Genomic DNA, 15,178 nt, shown 5'->3' on the forward strand with positions numbered 1-15,178 from the left:
GATGCATCATAGGGCAGGAGATCCTTGAAAGAAGGTCCTCTATACAACTTGAGAGGTCTATCTTACATGGAAGAGAGGAGAAAAGTTCTAAGGTTGGCAGGCAAGGAAGCATGAGTCTTATGTTTCTTCTTTGGTAAATCCGCCCCCCCCATTTTATAGAGATAAAATGGACATAAAACATTGTGTAAGTTTAAGGATATTCACATAATGATTTGATGTATATATTATGTAATGATTACCCCAATGAAAAATAGAGTTATCAAAATATGACACTTTTGTTGAAGGGTGTTATTGCTATATTAAGTTGGAAATACAGAAAATCTTTTATAGTCTAATCTTCCATTATAGGATGTTTTTGAAATGCATTTTGCGAAAATCCCAGATGAACCTGTTGAGAGTATGCCTGTCTGCTACATCAAAACAGATACCACAAAAATCCTTGGTAGAGAAAGCAGTAGTGAAGCTTCGTCTGAAGAAAACTCTTCTGGTGATTCTGAAGATGAACGAGTTCAACGTCTTGCAAAGCTTCAGGAGCAGGTAGTTGATTGTATTTATAAAAGTTTTTGTATTTTCATGAGTTGTTGCTGCAGATCTATTATAAAATCATTTTTGTAGATTAAAAGCTGTTACATTTAGATCACTTTACAACTGTGGCTTTATTTACTTCTTGGCACATTTGTAATGTTTAATAGTCTTTCTTACCCAAAGATCTATGTTTCTTAAAATCCTGTTGTCATTCTAACCACAATGAGTTTATTCTCATTGAAATGAATTATATGACATAATCCAAGATATTTTATGGATGAGTTTTTGTTCAACATTGTTACCTTTTATGATAAAATGTTAAGCTGCTCCTAGCTCAAGCCTGAAAAAAAACAATTAGAAAGTTGAGATTAGGGCCCCTGGGTGGCTCAGTCATTAAGCGTCTGCCTTCGGCTCAGGTCATGATCCCAGGGTCCTGGGATAGAGTCCCACATCAGGCTCCCTGCTCAGCGGGAGGCCTGCTTCTCCCTCTCCCACTCCCCCTGCTTGTGTTCCCTCTCTCGCTGTCTCTCCCTCTGTCAAATAAATAAAATCTTTTAAAAAAAAAAAAGTTGAGATTACTTGGAAATGTTAATTTTCATGGTCTGTTTTTAGTTGAATATCTAAGTTTATGAGTTGAGCACATGATAGTATTTCTGATTTAATGTATGCCCTTCAAAATAATGAATTTATGGAATGAAATAAGAACTTAAAGGAAATGTAATATGAAATGAATTTCAGAAGGATAGGCTTGACTTGAGTGCCTTCATTTTTTTCCTAATGTGTTTAATTATTTAGAGCCATGAATGTTCAAAGAATTTTTTTCTTTATTAGCTGAAAGCTGTTCATCAACAGCTACAGGTTCTCTCCCAAGTCCCTCTCCGTAAGCTAAAGAAAAAGAATAAGTCTAAAAGGGAAAAGAAGAAAGAAAAGGCTAATAACAGAGATGAAAATCCAAGAAAAAAGTTTAAGCAAGTGAAATTAAAGGGAAAGTCCAAAAACAAGTAAGTATCTTTTATAATACCTTATTCATATAATAATATTATCTAACATAAATTTGACTAAATTTAATTTTTGTTCAGTCAGTCAAAGAAGAGGAAACAACAGGTGTTTGCTCTGAAACCTGAAGTTGAGGGTAATGCTAAGCCTATGAACTATGATGAGAAAAGGCAGCTAAGCTTGGATATAAACAAACTCCCTGGAGAAAAACTTGGGCGAGTCGTTCATATAATACATTCAAGAGAGCCATCTCTGAGAAATTCCAACCCTGACGAGATAGAGATAGACTTTGAAACACTGAAAGCATCAACACTGAGAGAACTGGAAAAGTATGTTGCCGCATGTCTACGAAAAAGACCGCTAAAACCTCATGGTACGTATTTCTCACAGTAGAAATCAGTCTGCTATTTGCGTTAGTTTTTGGTAATACTTCTTTCCCTCTTAAATCACATAGGTAAGAAAATAACAAAGTCCAAAGAAGAATTTCATTCACAGAAAAAACAGGAGTTGGAAAAGCGGTTACTAGATGTCAATAATCAATTAAATTCTAGAAAATGTCAAACAAAACGTAGGTGGCAGTTTTTTATGTGTTTTGTTTGTTCGGTTTTTTTGTTTTTTTTTTAATGTTCCTGTGCTTATTGAATTCTACTGGCAGTGTAATGTGCTTCCCCGTTTTGTAGCTGAGAAAGCGCAGCCCCCCCCGGCTGTTGGAAGTGGTTCCCGGCTGAGCGAGAGCAGCAGCGGCAGCAGCGGCAGCAGCAGCAGCTCCTCGGAAACCGAGAGCAGTAGCAGCGATTCAGGCTCGTCCGGCAGCAGTGATTCCAAATCAGGTTAGCTGTCCCCTTAAGTCTACCTCTGTTGGCGGACACATTTTTTTCTTGTATTATTGAGACTTCTATTTTTTAAGAAATGTTTGTCACTTACCCAGAACCTATGGTTTGGATGCCATGCTTATTATTTAATTGCATGTTGACAATCTTACTATTTTTTTTAAAAGAGATACTGTGTAAAATGAAACTTCATATTATATGTATAAGACTTACAGGTTTGTAATGTTGAGAAGTTTACTAAAGGTGGGAGATCGTTTCTTAATATATAATACCACATCTTAATACGAGAAAATAACAAATAATAAAATTCCGATCTTCACTTCTTTTTATAAAATTTAAAAAATATTTGAGGACATCTTTCACTTTACTCTCCATGATCTGTCAGACCAACTCTAAGGTTGCAAAGTATGTCCTATTGCGACGATACATTCTAAATTGAATAATCACTTGGAATTAAGAAACCAGTCATCCCAGAAAATGTTTAAAGCAGAATTTTATTCACTTTTGTTTTCTTCACTATAGAATATTATTTTCCATTTCTAGAAAAATGTACTTCAAATTGAGATTTTCAGTTATGCTAAAGTACCATATTACCTTGGGTAGTTTAGCATCAACTGTATCAAGCTTAATTCAGTCATGTTTTCTTTGTGCTCTTTCATTGATGGTTATGTAGTTAACAAGTAATCACTGCCCCAAGGATACTGACTTGGCAGTGGCATCCCACTATTGTCCACCAAAAGGCACATTCAGAATATCGGGCACTTTTGTGCCTAAAATTTTGCTTTATTTTAAATTAGATGTTTTCTGTTTGTCATGAAATTTAGTTCTCTTTTAAAAAAATATCCTGCACAGAATATTGTCAAATCAGTGATTCTTACCATTTGTAAGAATATCCCTCTTATTTCAGTCTGGTAGTAAGGGTCTGCTGGCTTGCAGTACATTCTGTTTCACTTTTGGTTCTGTTTAGTTTGCATTTATGTTGGTGCTGATTGTTGCATTTTGTTTTTACATTTCTAAAGTAAAATTTTTGTTATAATAAAAAATTTTTACTTTTGTTGGAATTTGTCATAGTAAATTTTTAAATTATTTTTGGGCTCTGATTATACATTATTTCCTTATATTTGACTTTAAAGCATAAAACAATGCTGGAAAAGTATTTTAAATTGTAATTAGCATTTGTAATTTCATCTAATAAAGCATTTGTGGCCTAATAAGTTAGAGCACTTTGTCTTTTATTTGTAGGATAAAACTGAGTTATCCAATTATGTATTGGCTACTGATCAATAAATGCCTTGAGCATTAGTGGAAAAGTACTCTATACAGAGTGCTTCAATAGAGGTATTCAAAAATACCTTAATTTTAATTTGCATTATCAATTTCTGATAGATTCTTCCAATACATTGCTTGAAGGAAAGATGTTTATCATCCACTGTGTGTTCTTAAAGTGGCATAATATATGTTTTCCTGACTTTCTAGTGGAATAACTTGGCCTCAGAATTATAATTTTTTTAACACATTTGTGTTGAATTTTTATTTTATGACTGGCGTTCTTGTTTAATGTCATCTTTTTCAATAACAGGGACTGTTTTTGAAAACACTGTTAAAAAATCAAAGCAACACATTTTTATATTTCAACTTACCTTATGGATAGTGTATAGGTTTGTGGTGCTAAGGTCAGTTTGTCTTCTAACATGATAGTATGGGTTAGCATTTTTCTTTGAAAATTTTGTTTTATAAACTTTGAAACTATGTACTTGATTCAAGAAACACTATATGTACAATGTGCAGTTATAAATTGCAAACACAATGGCTACCTTAAATGAGCATTAAGTTCTGTTTGGATTTTTTTGTTTATTTGTTTAACAAAATAAATTAGTGAAGCAATAGGACCTTTGTCCTAAATATTAACTTTAATTGTATGCATTAAAATACAGTAAGGCTTTTAATTTTTAGTGTGTAATCTAGGAACATTTCTCACTTGAACAACAAAAACCCTAAATAAAAGGATTGTAAATTATGAAAATAATTGTCAGACCATATCAATAGCAGCACTTAAGTAAAAATAATACCATTCTTAAGTATGTACATGACATTCTCAAGGAGCAGATGACGAATCCCAAGTATGTATAAGTCTCAGGGTGGAGGGAAATGGAATTACTGAGAAAATACAATTTTGAAAATTAGGAATATTAGCAAAAACTTTATCTGTTATATAAGTAAAAATTAACTGAAAATATACATAAAATTTTGTAGCTTTAAAGTTTATTATGATTTGCCCAGAACTGAAACTTACGGTTGGAAAATCTTCATTACCATAACTCTGGTTAATGAGGCTTTTGATTATTCAAGATAGGAGATAAGAATATAAGTTCATTTCTTCAAAATGTTAATAGAGGAAGCTTCTCTGAAAGCTTTTGTGAGAAATTCTTTCCTGATAGAAGGATATTGACCTTTAGCAATTTTTTCTTAATCTGTTTTTTTAATACCTGCCTTTTGGAATTTTTATAGCAGCTTGACTGTATGCAGTTTTCTTAACCAATTCATAATCTTGTAATTTTGGTTATCAAGGATAAAGCTCTATATTAGCTTTTCTTAATTCCCTAGTATTATTGAGTCATATGGTTCTTCAGTTATCCTGTATTATGAGTTGGTCTGTCTTTACTGCAGTAGCATTCTGTTCAGATGTGTGAAATGGATGTGCAAAATGTTTGAAAGGTAACATCTGTGAAAAACATTTAAGTGTTGTAAATTGTGTTACAGTTGTTCATTCTACATTATTTAAATGATTATCTTCTCTGTATTCTCAAACCTTATTTTATGCACTTTTGAAAAATACAGACTTAATTCTCCTTTATCAAATAGGATTAATAAAATGGCAGAGCTATGATTTCCAAGGAAAGTTTGACTTAAAAATTCTTTAACATTTCAAACAAGATATTAAATTAGTTCCAAAGCAGAGTTGGGATGAAATCTCAAATCTTTGAAAAATATAAATGAGCTATCTGGGGTAGAAGCAATACTTGATTGCAGATGTGTTGTAATTTGGTTTTATCATTTAAATTATTTTCTTGGGCGCCTGGGTGGCTCAGATGGTTAAGCGTCTGCCTTTGGCTCAGGTCATGATCCCAGGGTCCTGGGATCGAGTCCTGCATTGGGTTCCCTGCTCAGCGGGGAGCCTGCTTCTCCCTCTGCCTCTCTCTCTCTCTGTCTCTTATGAATAAATAAAATCTTTAAAAAAATAAATAAATAATTTTCTTGACCGACAATAGTATATGGAAATTGTCATGTGTGGATTAGTCAAGAACATTTATTAAACATTGGTATAAATACAAAGCTTTCCTAAATTATTTTTCATAACCATCAAAATATCACCAAATGTCAGATCAAAGATGTTAATGAGGTTTGACAATAAAATGAATTCCAGATGCATCTTATATGCTGTTAGCTGGGCTCTGCCTAGTTACATGCACATACCTGTTGAGAGTTTTCTAATGTTCAACAACTATGGCTATCTTGAGTGTTATAATAGGAGGAATATAATTAATAGATTCAAGCGTGTGGTCAGTATTACTGAGAAACAAATGGGAACAGCTCATTGGTAGTAGTGCTTTTTTTTTTTTTAAAGATTTTATTTATTTATTTGAGAGAGAGAATGAGATAGAGAGCATGAGAGGGGGGAGGGTCACCCAGCCACCCAGGCACCCGGTTAGTAGTGCTTTTGATAGAAATCTTGTAGGAAATAACTTTAGGAACTGTCTAAATGTAAGCTCAAATACTTGATTAGTGTAGAATAGAATATTTTTCAGGAACGTTTATAGTTTCAGTTGTTTAATAGTTACACACAAAGAAACTCAGTGGTTATGACATCAATTCTTTACCTGATTAAGACAAAGTTAATTTGTCACTTCATTTGTTAGACTTTTTGCTCTTATTGGCTTCAGTCTAGTTTCAGAGAATGAAATTTATGAAGTTCTTTAACAGTTTCTTTTTTAAAAAAACTTACTTATTCATGGGTGACTTACAAACAGGAATAAAACAATTTCTCATTTTAGTTCTACAACATAGGTTTTCTGTAAAAGTGACAGGATATGATTTTTTTCATGCAAGGGAAAAAGGACAAAAAGGACCCGGTTGAGGTCTGGATTTTGTTTTAACTCTTTAGGAGGAGGATGGGTTAGTGAATGTAGGAAGTATGAAATGACAGTTGGGGATAATCTTTGCCGTTTAAGAGAAATGATCAGAGTTTATCATTCAGATTTTTAAAACTTTATGACTTCCTCATCAATTAAAGCGTTTTCAGAGCAAAAGCACCAGAAAGATAAATTCAAAGACCCAGGCTTGATTAAAAACTTACGTATATTGAGGTCCATACTTGAGCCTTTGAGTCTTCGAAATTATTGATGAATTTTGTCTTGTGCATTTAAAAATTTTCTGTTTGGGCACCTGGGTGGCTCAGTTGGTTAAGCGACTGCCTTCGGCTCAGGTCATGATCCTGGAGTCCTGGGATCAAGTCCCGCATCCGGGCTCCCTGCTCAGCAGGGAGTCTGCTTCGCCCTCTGACCCTCCCCCCTCTCATGCTCTCTCTCTCTATCTCATTCTCTCTCTCAAATAAATAAATAAAATCTTTTTAAAAAAAGTTATTTTTCTGTTCAAAATGGGTCTTCCTGAATAAGCCATCTCTCTAGAATAGTGTTTTCTCAGTACATTAATGTGCTGTCACGTTTGAGAACCGCTGGTCTAGGGTTTTTTCCTTTTGTTTCCACTTTTTAACTCTAGTTATTATGATTTTGGTAAAAGGAACAGCAGTTTATAATTGGGTTGTTCTGGGGCACCTGGGTGGCTCATTTGGTTAAGTGTTCTGCCTTGGGTTCAGGTCATGATCCCAGGGTCCTGGGATCGAGCCCCACAGCATTGGACTCCCTGCTCAGCAAGGGGTCTGCTTCTCCCTGTCCCTCCACCCCCTTTCTGCCCCCGCCCCCATTCATGCTCTCTCTCTCACTCTCTCTCTCAAATAAATAAATAAATAAAATCTTTAAAAAAAATTATTGGGTGGTCTTCTATATTAAAATAAGTACCAAATACTTCAATGAAAATTGCCAAGCAGTCTTTAAAGAAATTAAATTTTTTTAGTTCAAAAACAAATTGCTTTTTTTTTTTTTTAATCAATAGAACATGTCTTTGGTGATAAGTTTGGGCAAATCATTTAACATTTCTGGACATTCTTTCTTTCTTATAAAATAAGGTAGCAGAACCCAGGAGTGACTTCCATTTACCTTTCTAAACCCTGTACTATGTAAGAGAAGTGTGATTTATTTTTCTAATTTAAAATTTTTCAGTAATTTTTTCTGCTTATATGGTATAACATTCTGGTTTTGCACTATGGTATTCATATTCAGCTTATTAAGTTTTTTAGTCCATACTGTCTTGCTGATAATATTTGCTATCTCTGGAGCATTTATCTCAATGCTTTGATAGGTGATGGGTATTAAACATTCTTGAATCAAATATTTGATTCCAGTTCTCTCTTTTTTATTCTATGATTAAATTTTTTGCCTTAGTTTAAAATGAAAACTTTCCAAAGGTTTATATTGAGGTTTTGGGAAAGATGTGAAAATAGAAGTTATTACATAACATGCATAAGTCTTTTGTTTGCATTTGTTTAGTAGTTCACATATATTATGCATTTGGATTTAGTAGTTCACATAAATTATCCGATTTGAGCCTCTTAAGGTAGGTATGCATATTATCACAGTTCCCTGGAGAATTAGTTGACAGTATATATGTTACCATTATACTGCTCAATTCCATTAATATTTGCGAGATCTGGGGCTTCTTCACTAATTGAAATGAGATCTTAAGCTTGATAGTGAAAATGCCTGTGTTGGTCTTTTAATTGCAAAGTCCAGGAACTCATAAACAAACAGTTTTACTGTACTACATTCCTGGAAAGTCAACTATGTAAGAGTAGAATGAGAACCAAAATGCTGAGTTTTAGTCTGTCATTATTCTTCTATCCATAGTCTGTAAGACTTTTATGAAACATACTGTGTTGGGTGGTTTTGACTTTTTTTTTTATTGCAGTATAATTGACATACGATAGTCTAATAGTTTCAGGTGTATAACATAGTATTCAGCATTTGTATACATTGCAAAATAATGACTACAATAAGTCTAGTTACCATTCTGGTTTTTTCAATTAAAAATTCTTTGATGCCTTTTGCTAGTGTCTTCAGACTTGGAGATGCTAAATTTTAAAATTCTGAGCTTTATTTTTATATATTAGAAAACTAAATAATGCCCTTGAATTTTTTTGGTAGAGCACTTATGTGGTATGTCATATTTTATTATACTTAAGAGTTTATATAAATCATAGAATAATGTAGTTTAGCTGCATATTTGAATAGTTAAGATAGATGTGTAGATGTGCATATAGTATATGATCATATTAATGAAGTCTGTTTTTTTTGTTCAAAGCCAAAACCATAATTTATCCCCTAAATGTGAAAGCTCCTTAGATCTATAGCCTCAGTCTTTGCTCTCTGTATTCTTCCTTTCCACCTAACCCCCAACACTTAAATAATACTTAGTGGAGTGACATTAAGATGGTTCGTGTCATTTCAAATACTTGAATTCTTTAAATTAAAGCACTTAATTGAGTGGCATTTAGCAGTTTTAACAATGTCCAGCATCAAACATTTTAGGAGAGGAAAGAACAGTAACACATCCAGTGGAAACTGATGGCATTTCAGGAGGCAGAAGGTAATTATTAAAATTAGAATGTTTTAAGTTTGAATAAGATTTGATGTTAACCAGCTATGGTGCCCTGGAGCCTGAAGCAAATAATGCTCAGGTGGCTCATGAACGCTGACCTGGAAAGATGGGTCAAGGCATTAACTGCCAGTTTGGTGCTTTACCACATTGACCTAGGCTTATGACTGGGGAGGATAGCACCAGAATCCGTTGTAAGATAAAGAAAGAGGAACCTATGAGCACCATGTCAGAGATCTCTTTTTATATCCTACCACCAGTGTCCGCTGTAGAGGTGTTTCTAAAGGTAAAGAAGGTAGTATAAAAACCATCTGTTGCTACATAGTTGAGGCTGCCAAATAGCTAGAAAGTAAAGGATTATTTGGGGTCTTTCCTATAATGCTTAGTAAGCAGAGCAGACTTTGCCATGAAATCAGATAGCTTCACTTTTCATAAAAGACTCAGATAAATGACATACCCTTCTCTTACAGTAAATTCTTAATTATTTAATTAAGTCCCTTTTGGCTATATTTATGGCTTCTTGATAAAAGATTTTAGTATAATTCATCCTATTTGTTTAAAATCTTATCTGTGTTGTAACTTGTTCCTTTTTAAACTATTATTCAAACTCTTTACTATGCTGTTCTTTTTGCCTAAATAATCCAAATTGAAATTTGTGAGTGGATATTTATTCCATTATGTAGAAAAGAAAATATCCCTTTTAAAAAGCAAGTATCCCTTTAGGATTTTGACTGATTCAAAGGTGAAAAACCTGGTAACTATAAGAATTTCTTTATTTAAGAGGTTGGTATTAAAGGTATTTTCTTGAAATGACCATTTTATTTCTAATATGAAAATCATTTATAATTTAAACGGTAAATTTTTAAGCTGGCAAATAATGAAATATTTCTTTATATACATTTGCAGAAATGTTTCCTAAATTTACTGGAGTAAAACAGAATGATTCTCCTAAAGAACAAGTAAAGGTAAGTTAATTCTTCATTTTCTCCTTAGAATTTTAAAATGTATGCTATGACTCACTGGTATAGTAAAAAATTCTTTAAAATTTGTTTTGATTTGGGCACCTGAGTGGCTCAGTTGGTTGGGCATCTGCCTTCAGATCAGGTCATGACCCCAGAGTCCCAGGATCGAACCCCCCTACCCCCTGGCTCATCAGAGAGTCTGCTTCTCCCTCTCCCTGCTCGTGCTCTCACTCTCTCAAATAAATAAAATCTTTAAAAAATATATATTTCTTCCTAAAGGAAATAGAACAGGAACTAGTTGGCTACATTTTTCTAATAAGGTATAACTGTTCTATAAATCATACAGATTAGTAGAACAAATTATAGAAGTTTGGAATTAGTCTTGAGAGTCTAAATACAGAGAGAAGGCCTTGCTTTTCTTATATGCACACAGTAGGATGTAGGCTATGTACAGTAAGGTGGAATTTCTAAAGGTACTAGGAAAATGGTAGTTCGGGTTTAAGATAAAGCTTTTAATTACCAGCTATTAATTTTAGCACATCTATGATTTGTAGTTGACATGCTTTGAAAAGGATAGAAGTAATTTTACCTGTTATTAATTCAGGTTGTCATTCTCATTAAATTTTTAATCCTCTGTACCCTTCTCAAACACAGAATTACAGGTATATACCTTTATTAAATTATAAACTATTTAACATCATGTAACTAGATTAGTGGTGTACAACATAAATACCTGTCTTGAGGGAGCTCTCAGTTGTGAGAAGAAATAAAATCACATGATTAATGGGTTGCATGATTAGTGCTATAATCTATATTCATAATTTATTGAGAAAATAAAGAAGGAACATACATACTGCCTGAAGGAGGGAGTGCTTACAACAGGTTTTAAACTACAGGGAAAAGGAAGAAATGGTTAGTACATTGACACAGATTAAGGACTTATTTTTTTATTTTTATTTGTATTTATTATTTTTTTAAATATTTATTTATTTGACAGAGAGAGAGAGCACAAGCAGGGGGAGTGGCAGGCAGAGGCAGAGGGAGAAGCAGGATCCCCGCAGAGCAGGGGGAGCCTGATGTGGGACTCCATCCCAGGACCCTGGGATCATGACCTGAGCTGAAGGCAGTTGCTTAACCAACTGAGCCACCCAGGCGCCTGAGGACTTACTTTTTTAAAACAGAGGTAGTAGCACGAAGAGAAGCAAAAAAGCACAGGAGGTGTTCCGGGAAATATGGCAACATAGGGTATTTGTAAGAGATTAGTTGGCTTGGGAAATATAATAGGGAGGGCTTTGAACACTTAGGTGAAGTGGTAACTAATATGGTAGGCAAGAGTGAGTTCTTGAAGGCTTTGAGTAAGAACAAAATACAGACAGTGTGTTGCCATAGGTATTAGAGGAATCAAAATATATCAATGAATTTTGAAAGCATACTCCATACATGGCATATAGAATGCTGTCATAATAATCTGTTTGTGGCGAGAATTTTTTCAGTGTCCCTCACTGAGGAACAAAATGCCCTTTGATAATCAAAGAGAGAAATCTTTTTAGGAATATGAATAAATGCATGTATTTGTGTTTCAAAAAGTGATTTTTTGCTGATTTAAACCTCAGCATTTGACTTTAAGTTTTGAGCTTGGGTCTGTATTATTGTTGGGATAAACATTCTTATGGCATTAGTTTTATTCAAACTAGCATAGACAGGTATTCATTACACTTGCCTGATCTACTCATTCACTCTAACTCCTTTGTTAGATGGAGGAGAAACTATCTTACTCATCTCTGTACTATCTACAACTTAAAGCTTAGTAGGTAAGGTACCTGGGCTTTGGTACTATAACTTAGCTTACAACTGAATAGATGTAAGATTCTAGGTAAGTTGCTTTTATTATATCTAAGTTCTGTTGCACACTTCATATGGGGATGATAGTTACACCAAACTCATGAGATTATTGTGAGAATTGAAGAACTATATAAAGGGTTTAGCCTGGTGCCTCACACATGATAAGCATTAAATAAATGTTAGCTATTATAATACAGTTTTTACTTAATAAACTAATCAGAATTTGTTGATAGTCTTACAGGTCAACTATCATGATTTTTTTTACCCACCCTTCCCATTATGCCTATAATTCAGTAATGAAAAGGGGGTAAAAGAAAGTGGATCAGTCCCTAGATTTGGTATAAAAGCTCAGTTTTTATTTTCCATAGCTCACAGGAAAACATTTGAAAATAAGCAGCACTGTTTGATAACATGCGTAAGTCTGTATGTATTATTGACTAAGATTATAGGCTTTGGCTAACTCTACTTAAAACTATAGGATGGCCAAGTCACTTAATCTTTCCTCATCTTGGTTTTCTCATCTGTAAGAATGGGATAATTATACCTTATAAGTTTATATGACTCAAGTAATACCATTTTTTGAAGATAGTATTACATTTTTCCTCTGATGTTTCTATTTTTTTAGTTAAACCTCTTGTGTGGTTAAAACTCTGAAACACAATTTTATTTATCTTTGTCTTAATAGATACAGTCTTCTGTGCAAGATAAAGCATCTGCAAAAACCACCCTTGTTTGTCAGACTTCATATTCATGTGAAATACCCCCAAATCACCACCAGTTACCATTTAATCATCAAGAAGTAGAACATTTACAGAGTGTGAAAAACATTTCACCTTTACAAATTCTGCCTCCCTCAGGTAAAAAAATGACTGGTAAATAACTAGTAAATTCCAGGTTAGAAATAATCACTGAAGCACAATGTTAGAAATTATCTGCTTTATACCTAAAGGTACTCATTACATTTGTTTTTTTTTTAATTTTATTAGAATTCAGTTAGCCAGCATATAATACATCATTAGTTTCAGATAATTCATCAGTTGCATATAACACCCAGTACTCATCACATCACGTGCCCTCCCTAATGTCCATCACCCAATTACCTCATCCCCCACCCACCTCCCCTCCAGCAACCCTCAGTTTGTTTCCTGTAGTTAAGAAGCGCTCATGGTCTGTCTCCCTCTGATTACTTCCCATTCATTGCATTTGAATAAGAAAATTATATGTGGGGTTCACATGCAACTTACTTTCAGGTAGATTATATACATTGACATAAACGATATATTAAAACCTTTCACTGCCAGAGTCCATACTCAGTTCTGAGCAGATTTGGGAAATGTTGCCCTAATTTCCATGATGCCTATTTGAGTTGGAAAGCTAGGATGGAATATGGAAAAGATAGAGATTTTATAGGTAGAGAAATTAAATTATATACGTGAGAAATAGTTTACAGCTAAGGAAACTTGGGCTAAAAATACTTGCCTGGCAGTGGTTCCCACTTACCAAAACATCTTCCAAATCTGGCTAAATTTTTATATTGTTAGATTCATTTGACTAAATATCCTGTCTGTTAGTCTTGTCAGAAGTCTGTCTCATCCTGATTCTCCTGCTGGTGTATGGCACAAAGGATAATTCTCTGATACTGATGAGCCCAGCCTAGGGGTACCTGAACCTTGCGATACTATTCAGGTCTAGCCTAGAGGCAGGTGTGAATATTCCTTACCCATTTCTCCTTCCCTCTAGGCTGCTCACTGGCTTCTATTTGGCCTTCCAATGGCAGGGGTTTCTCCGAAGCAGAAGAAATTTCTAAATTGTTTTACTACAGCACAGATTAGGAAGAACAGAGAAGTTTTGGGCCTCCTTTATTGCTTCCGGTGATAGCTCCCTACTATTCTGTGTTTGAGTATTTCATACTGTATTTAACTCAAGTCTTAGCTCTTCCCAAAGCAACACTGGAGGGCATCCTAAGAATGAAAATAAAGATCCAAAGTATGAAATATTTACATCTGTCCTTTTGTGGAAAAAGGTTTTCAAATTATGCAGGAGCATAACTGAAGATCTAGTAATTCTAGGTCATGAATTACCTTGACTACAAGTGTTCCATTTAGGTCTTTAATTTTGTATACAAGTAGCTTCAAAGAGGAGCATAACAAAATCAGATTTTATGTTAGGAAGTGATTACTGCTTAACTGTAAAGGGGGCAGATTAAGATGAAGATGCTCTGGTACAGTTGGGACCAAGTAAGGAAGCTGAGTGCTGTAGTCTAGGAAAGAAATTATAAGGACCATAACTAAGGCAGTAAGTATGGAAAGGATGTGGATAAATTAGAAAAATATTTTTGTGGTGCATTTGTTAGGCTTTGTTAGAATGAATGTCTCACCAAGGTATCATCCAATAGTTGGACTGCCGTTAAGAGGCAGTGCTCACTTTGGACATGTGTGAGGTACTGGAGTATCTAATTGGAAATAGACAACTATAAATTGGAAATAGACAACAATAGAAAACTATAAATAGGTTTCTAGAACTGAGAGGGTATAATGAGAACTATAATTTAGGAATTACCAGTATATAGAAGCTACTTGAAACAGAGAATGAATGAAAACACCCAGGAAAATGTATAGAGCAGGAAGAGAAAGGTCAAGGACAAAATTCTAGGAAGCAAAATCCTCAGTAAAAATAGAAAAAATTAAGTTAAAAGATGTCATCAAATCACAAGGGTATACAAGTACCACAAGAGTATATTGCAATGCATTAAAGTAAGATGAGGAGTGAGGAGAGAGGATTAAAATTGGCAGTATGAGATTTTTTGCTTTTGCAAAAGGTTTTAAGTGGCCACTGTGATTGGGGTAGAAGCCAGATTTTTGTAAGTTGAGAAGTAATGGAATCTGAATGTAAAACCAGTTTTTCAAGAAGTTTATTGGTGGAGAAGATAGCTGTGGCTTTAACAGGAAGATAGTTTTCTTGGGGGGGCTGGTGGGGGTTTTTTGGTAAGAGGGGGAGACATTATTTCATTATGTTTGAGTTTTTGAATCAGAGAGATATGGACATTTTTAAAGGTTGCTCAGAAAGAGCCAGAGTTGAGAAAGGTGTTATTTTCATTATAGTAAATTCATAGAAGATTGGTAGGGATAGCCCTGAAGAACTAGACAGTAGAAAACAAAGAATGCAGTCAAGATGGTCTTTCGTTCCTATTTTAAGAAAACATCCTATCTGTGAAAAGTCAGGCTTCAATATCTAAGTCTTCAGTTGCGGTAAGTT

The 15,178-nt window shown here is 34.2% G+C and overlaps 1 protein-coding gene across 1 annotated transcript in view; it reads left to right on the forward strand.

The window, feature by feature from the left end:
• The window catches only part of BRDT (bromodomain testis associated), a 67,771-nt gene that overhangs the window by 24,501 nt on the left and 28,092 nt on the right, over positions 1 to 15,178 (forward strand). The window contains exons 7-15 of the mRNA XM_044914066.1: positions 349 to 537; positions 1,357 to 1,526; positions 1,605 to 1,894; positions 1,976 to 2,089; positions 2,202 to 2,351; positions 10,026 to 10,088; positions 10,921 to 10,950; positions 12,476 to 12,489; positions 12,609 to 12,780. Coding sequence (XP_044770001.1) covers positions 349 to 537; positions 1,357 to 1,526; positions 1,605 to 1,894; positions 1,976 to 2,089; positions 2,202 to 2,351; positions 10,026 to 10,088; positions 10,921 to 10,950; positions 12,476 to 12,489; positions 12,609 to 12,780 — 1,192 coding nt within the window. The remainder of the gene's footprint in view (positions 1 to 348; positions 538 to 1,356; positions 1,527 to 1,604; positions 1,895 to 1,975; positions 2,090 to 2,201; positions 2,352 to 10,025; positions 10,089 to 10,920; positions 10,951 to 12,475; positions 12,490 to 12,608; positions 12,781 to 15,178) is intronic.

This window comes from Neomonachus schauinslandi, chromosome 4, assembly GCF_002201575.2.
Source record: "Neomonachus schauinslandi chromosome 4, ASM220157v2, whole genome shotgun sequence".
Classification (NCBI taxonomy): Eukaryota; Metazoa; Chordata; class Mammalia; order Carnivora; family Phocidae; genus Neomonachus; species Neomonachus schauinslandi.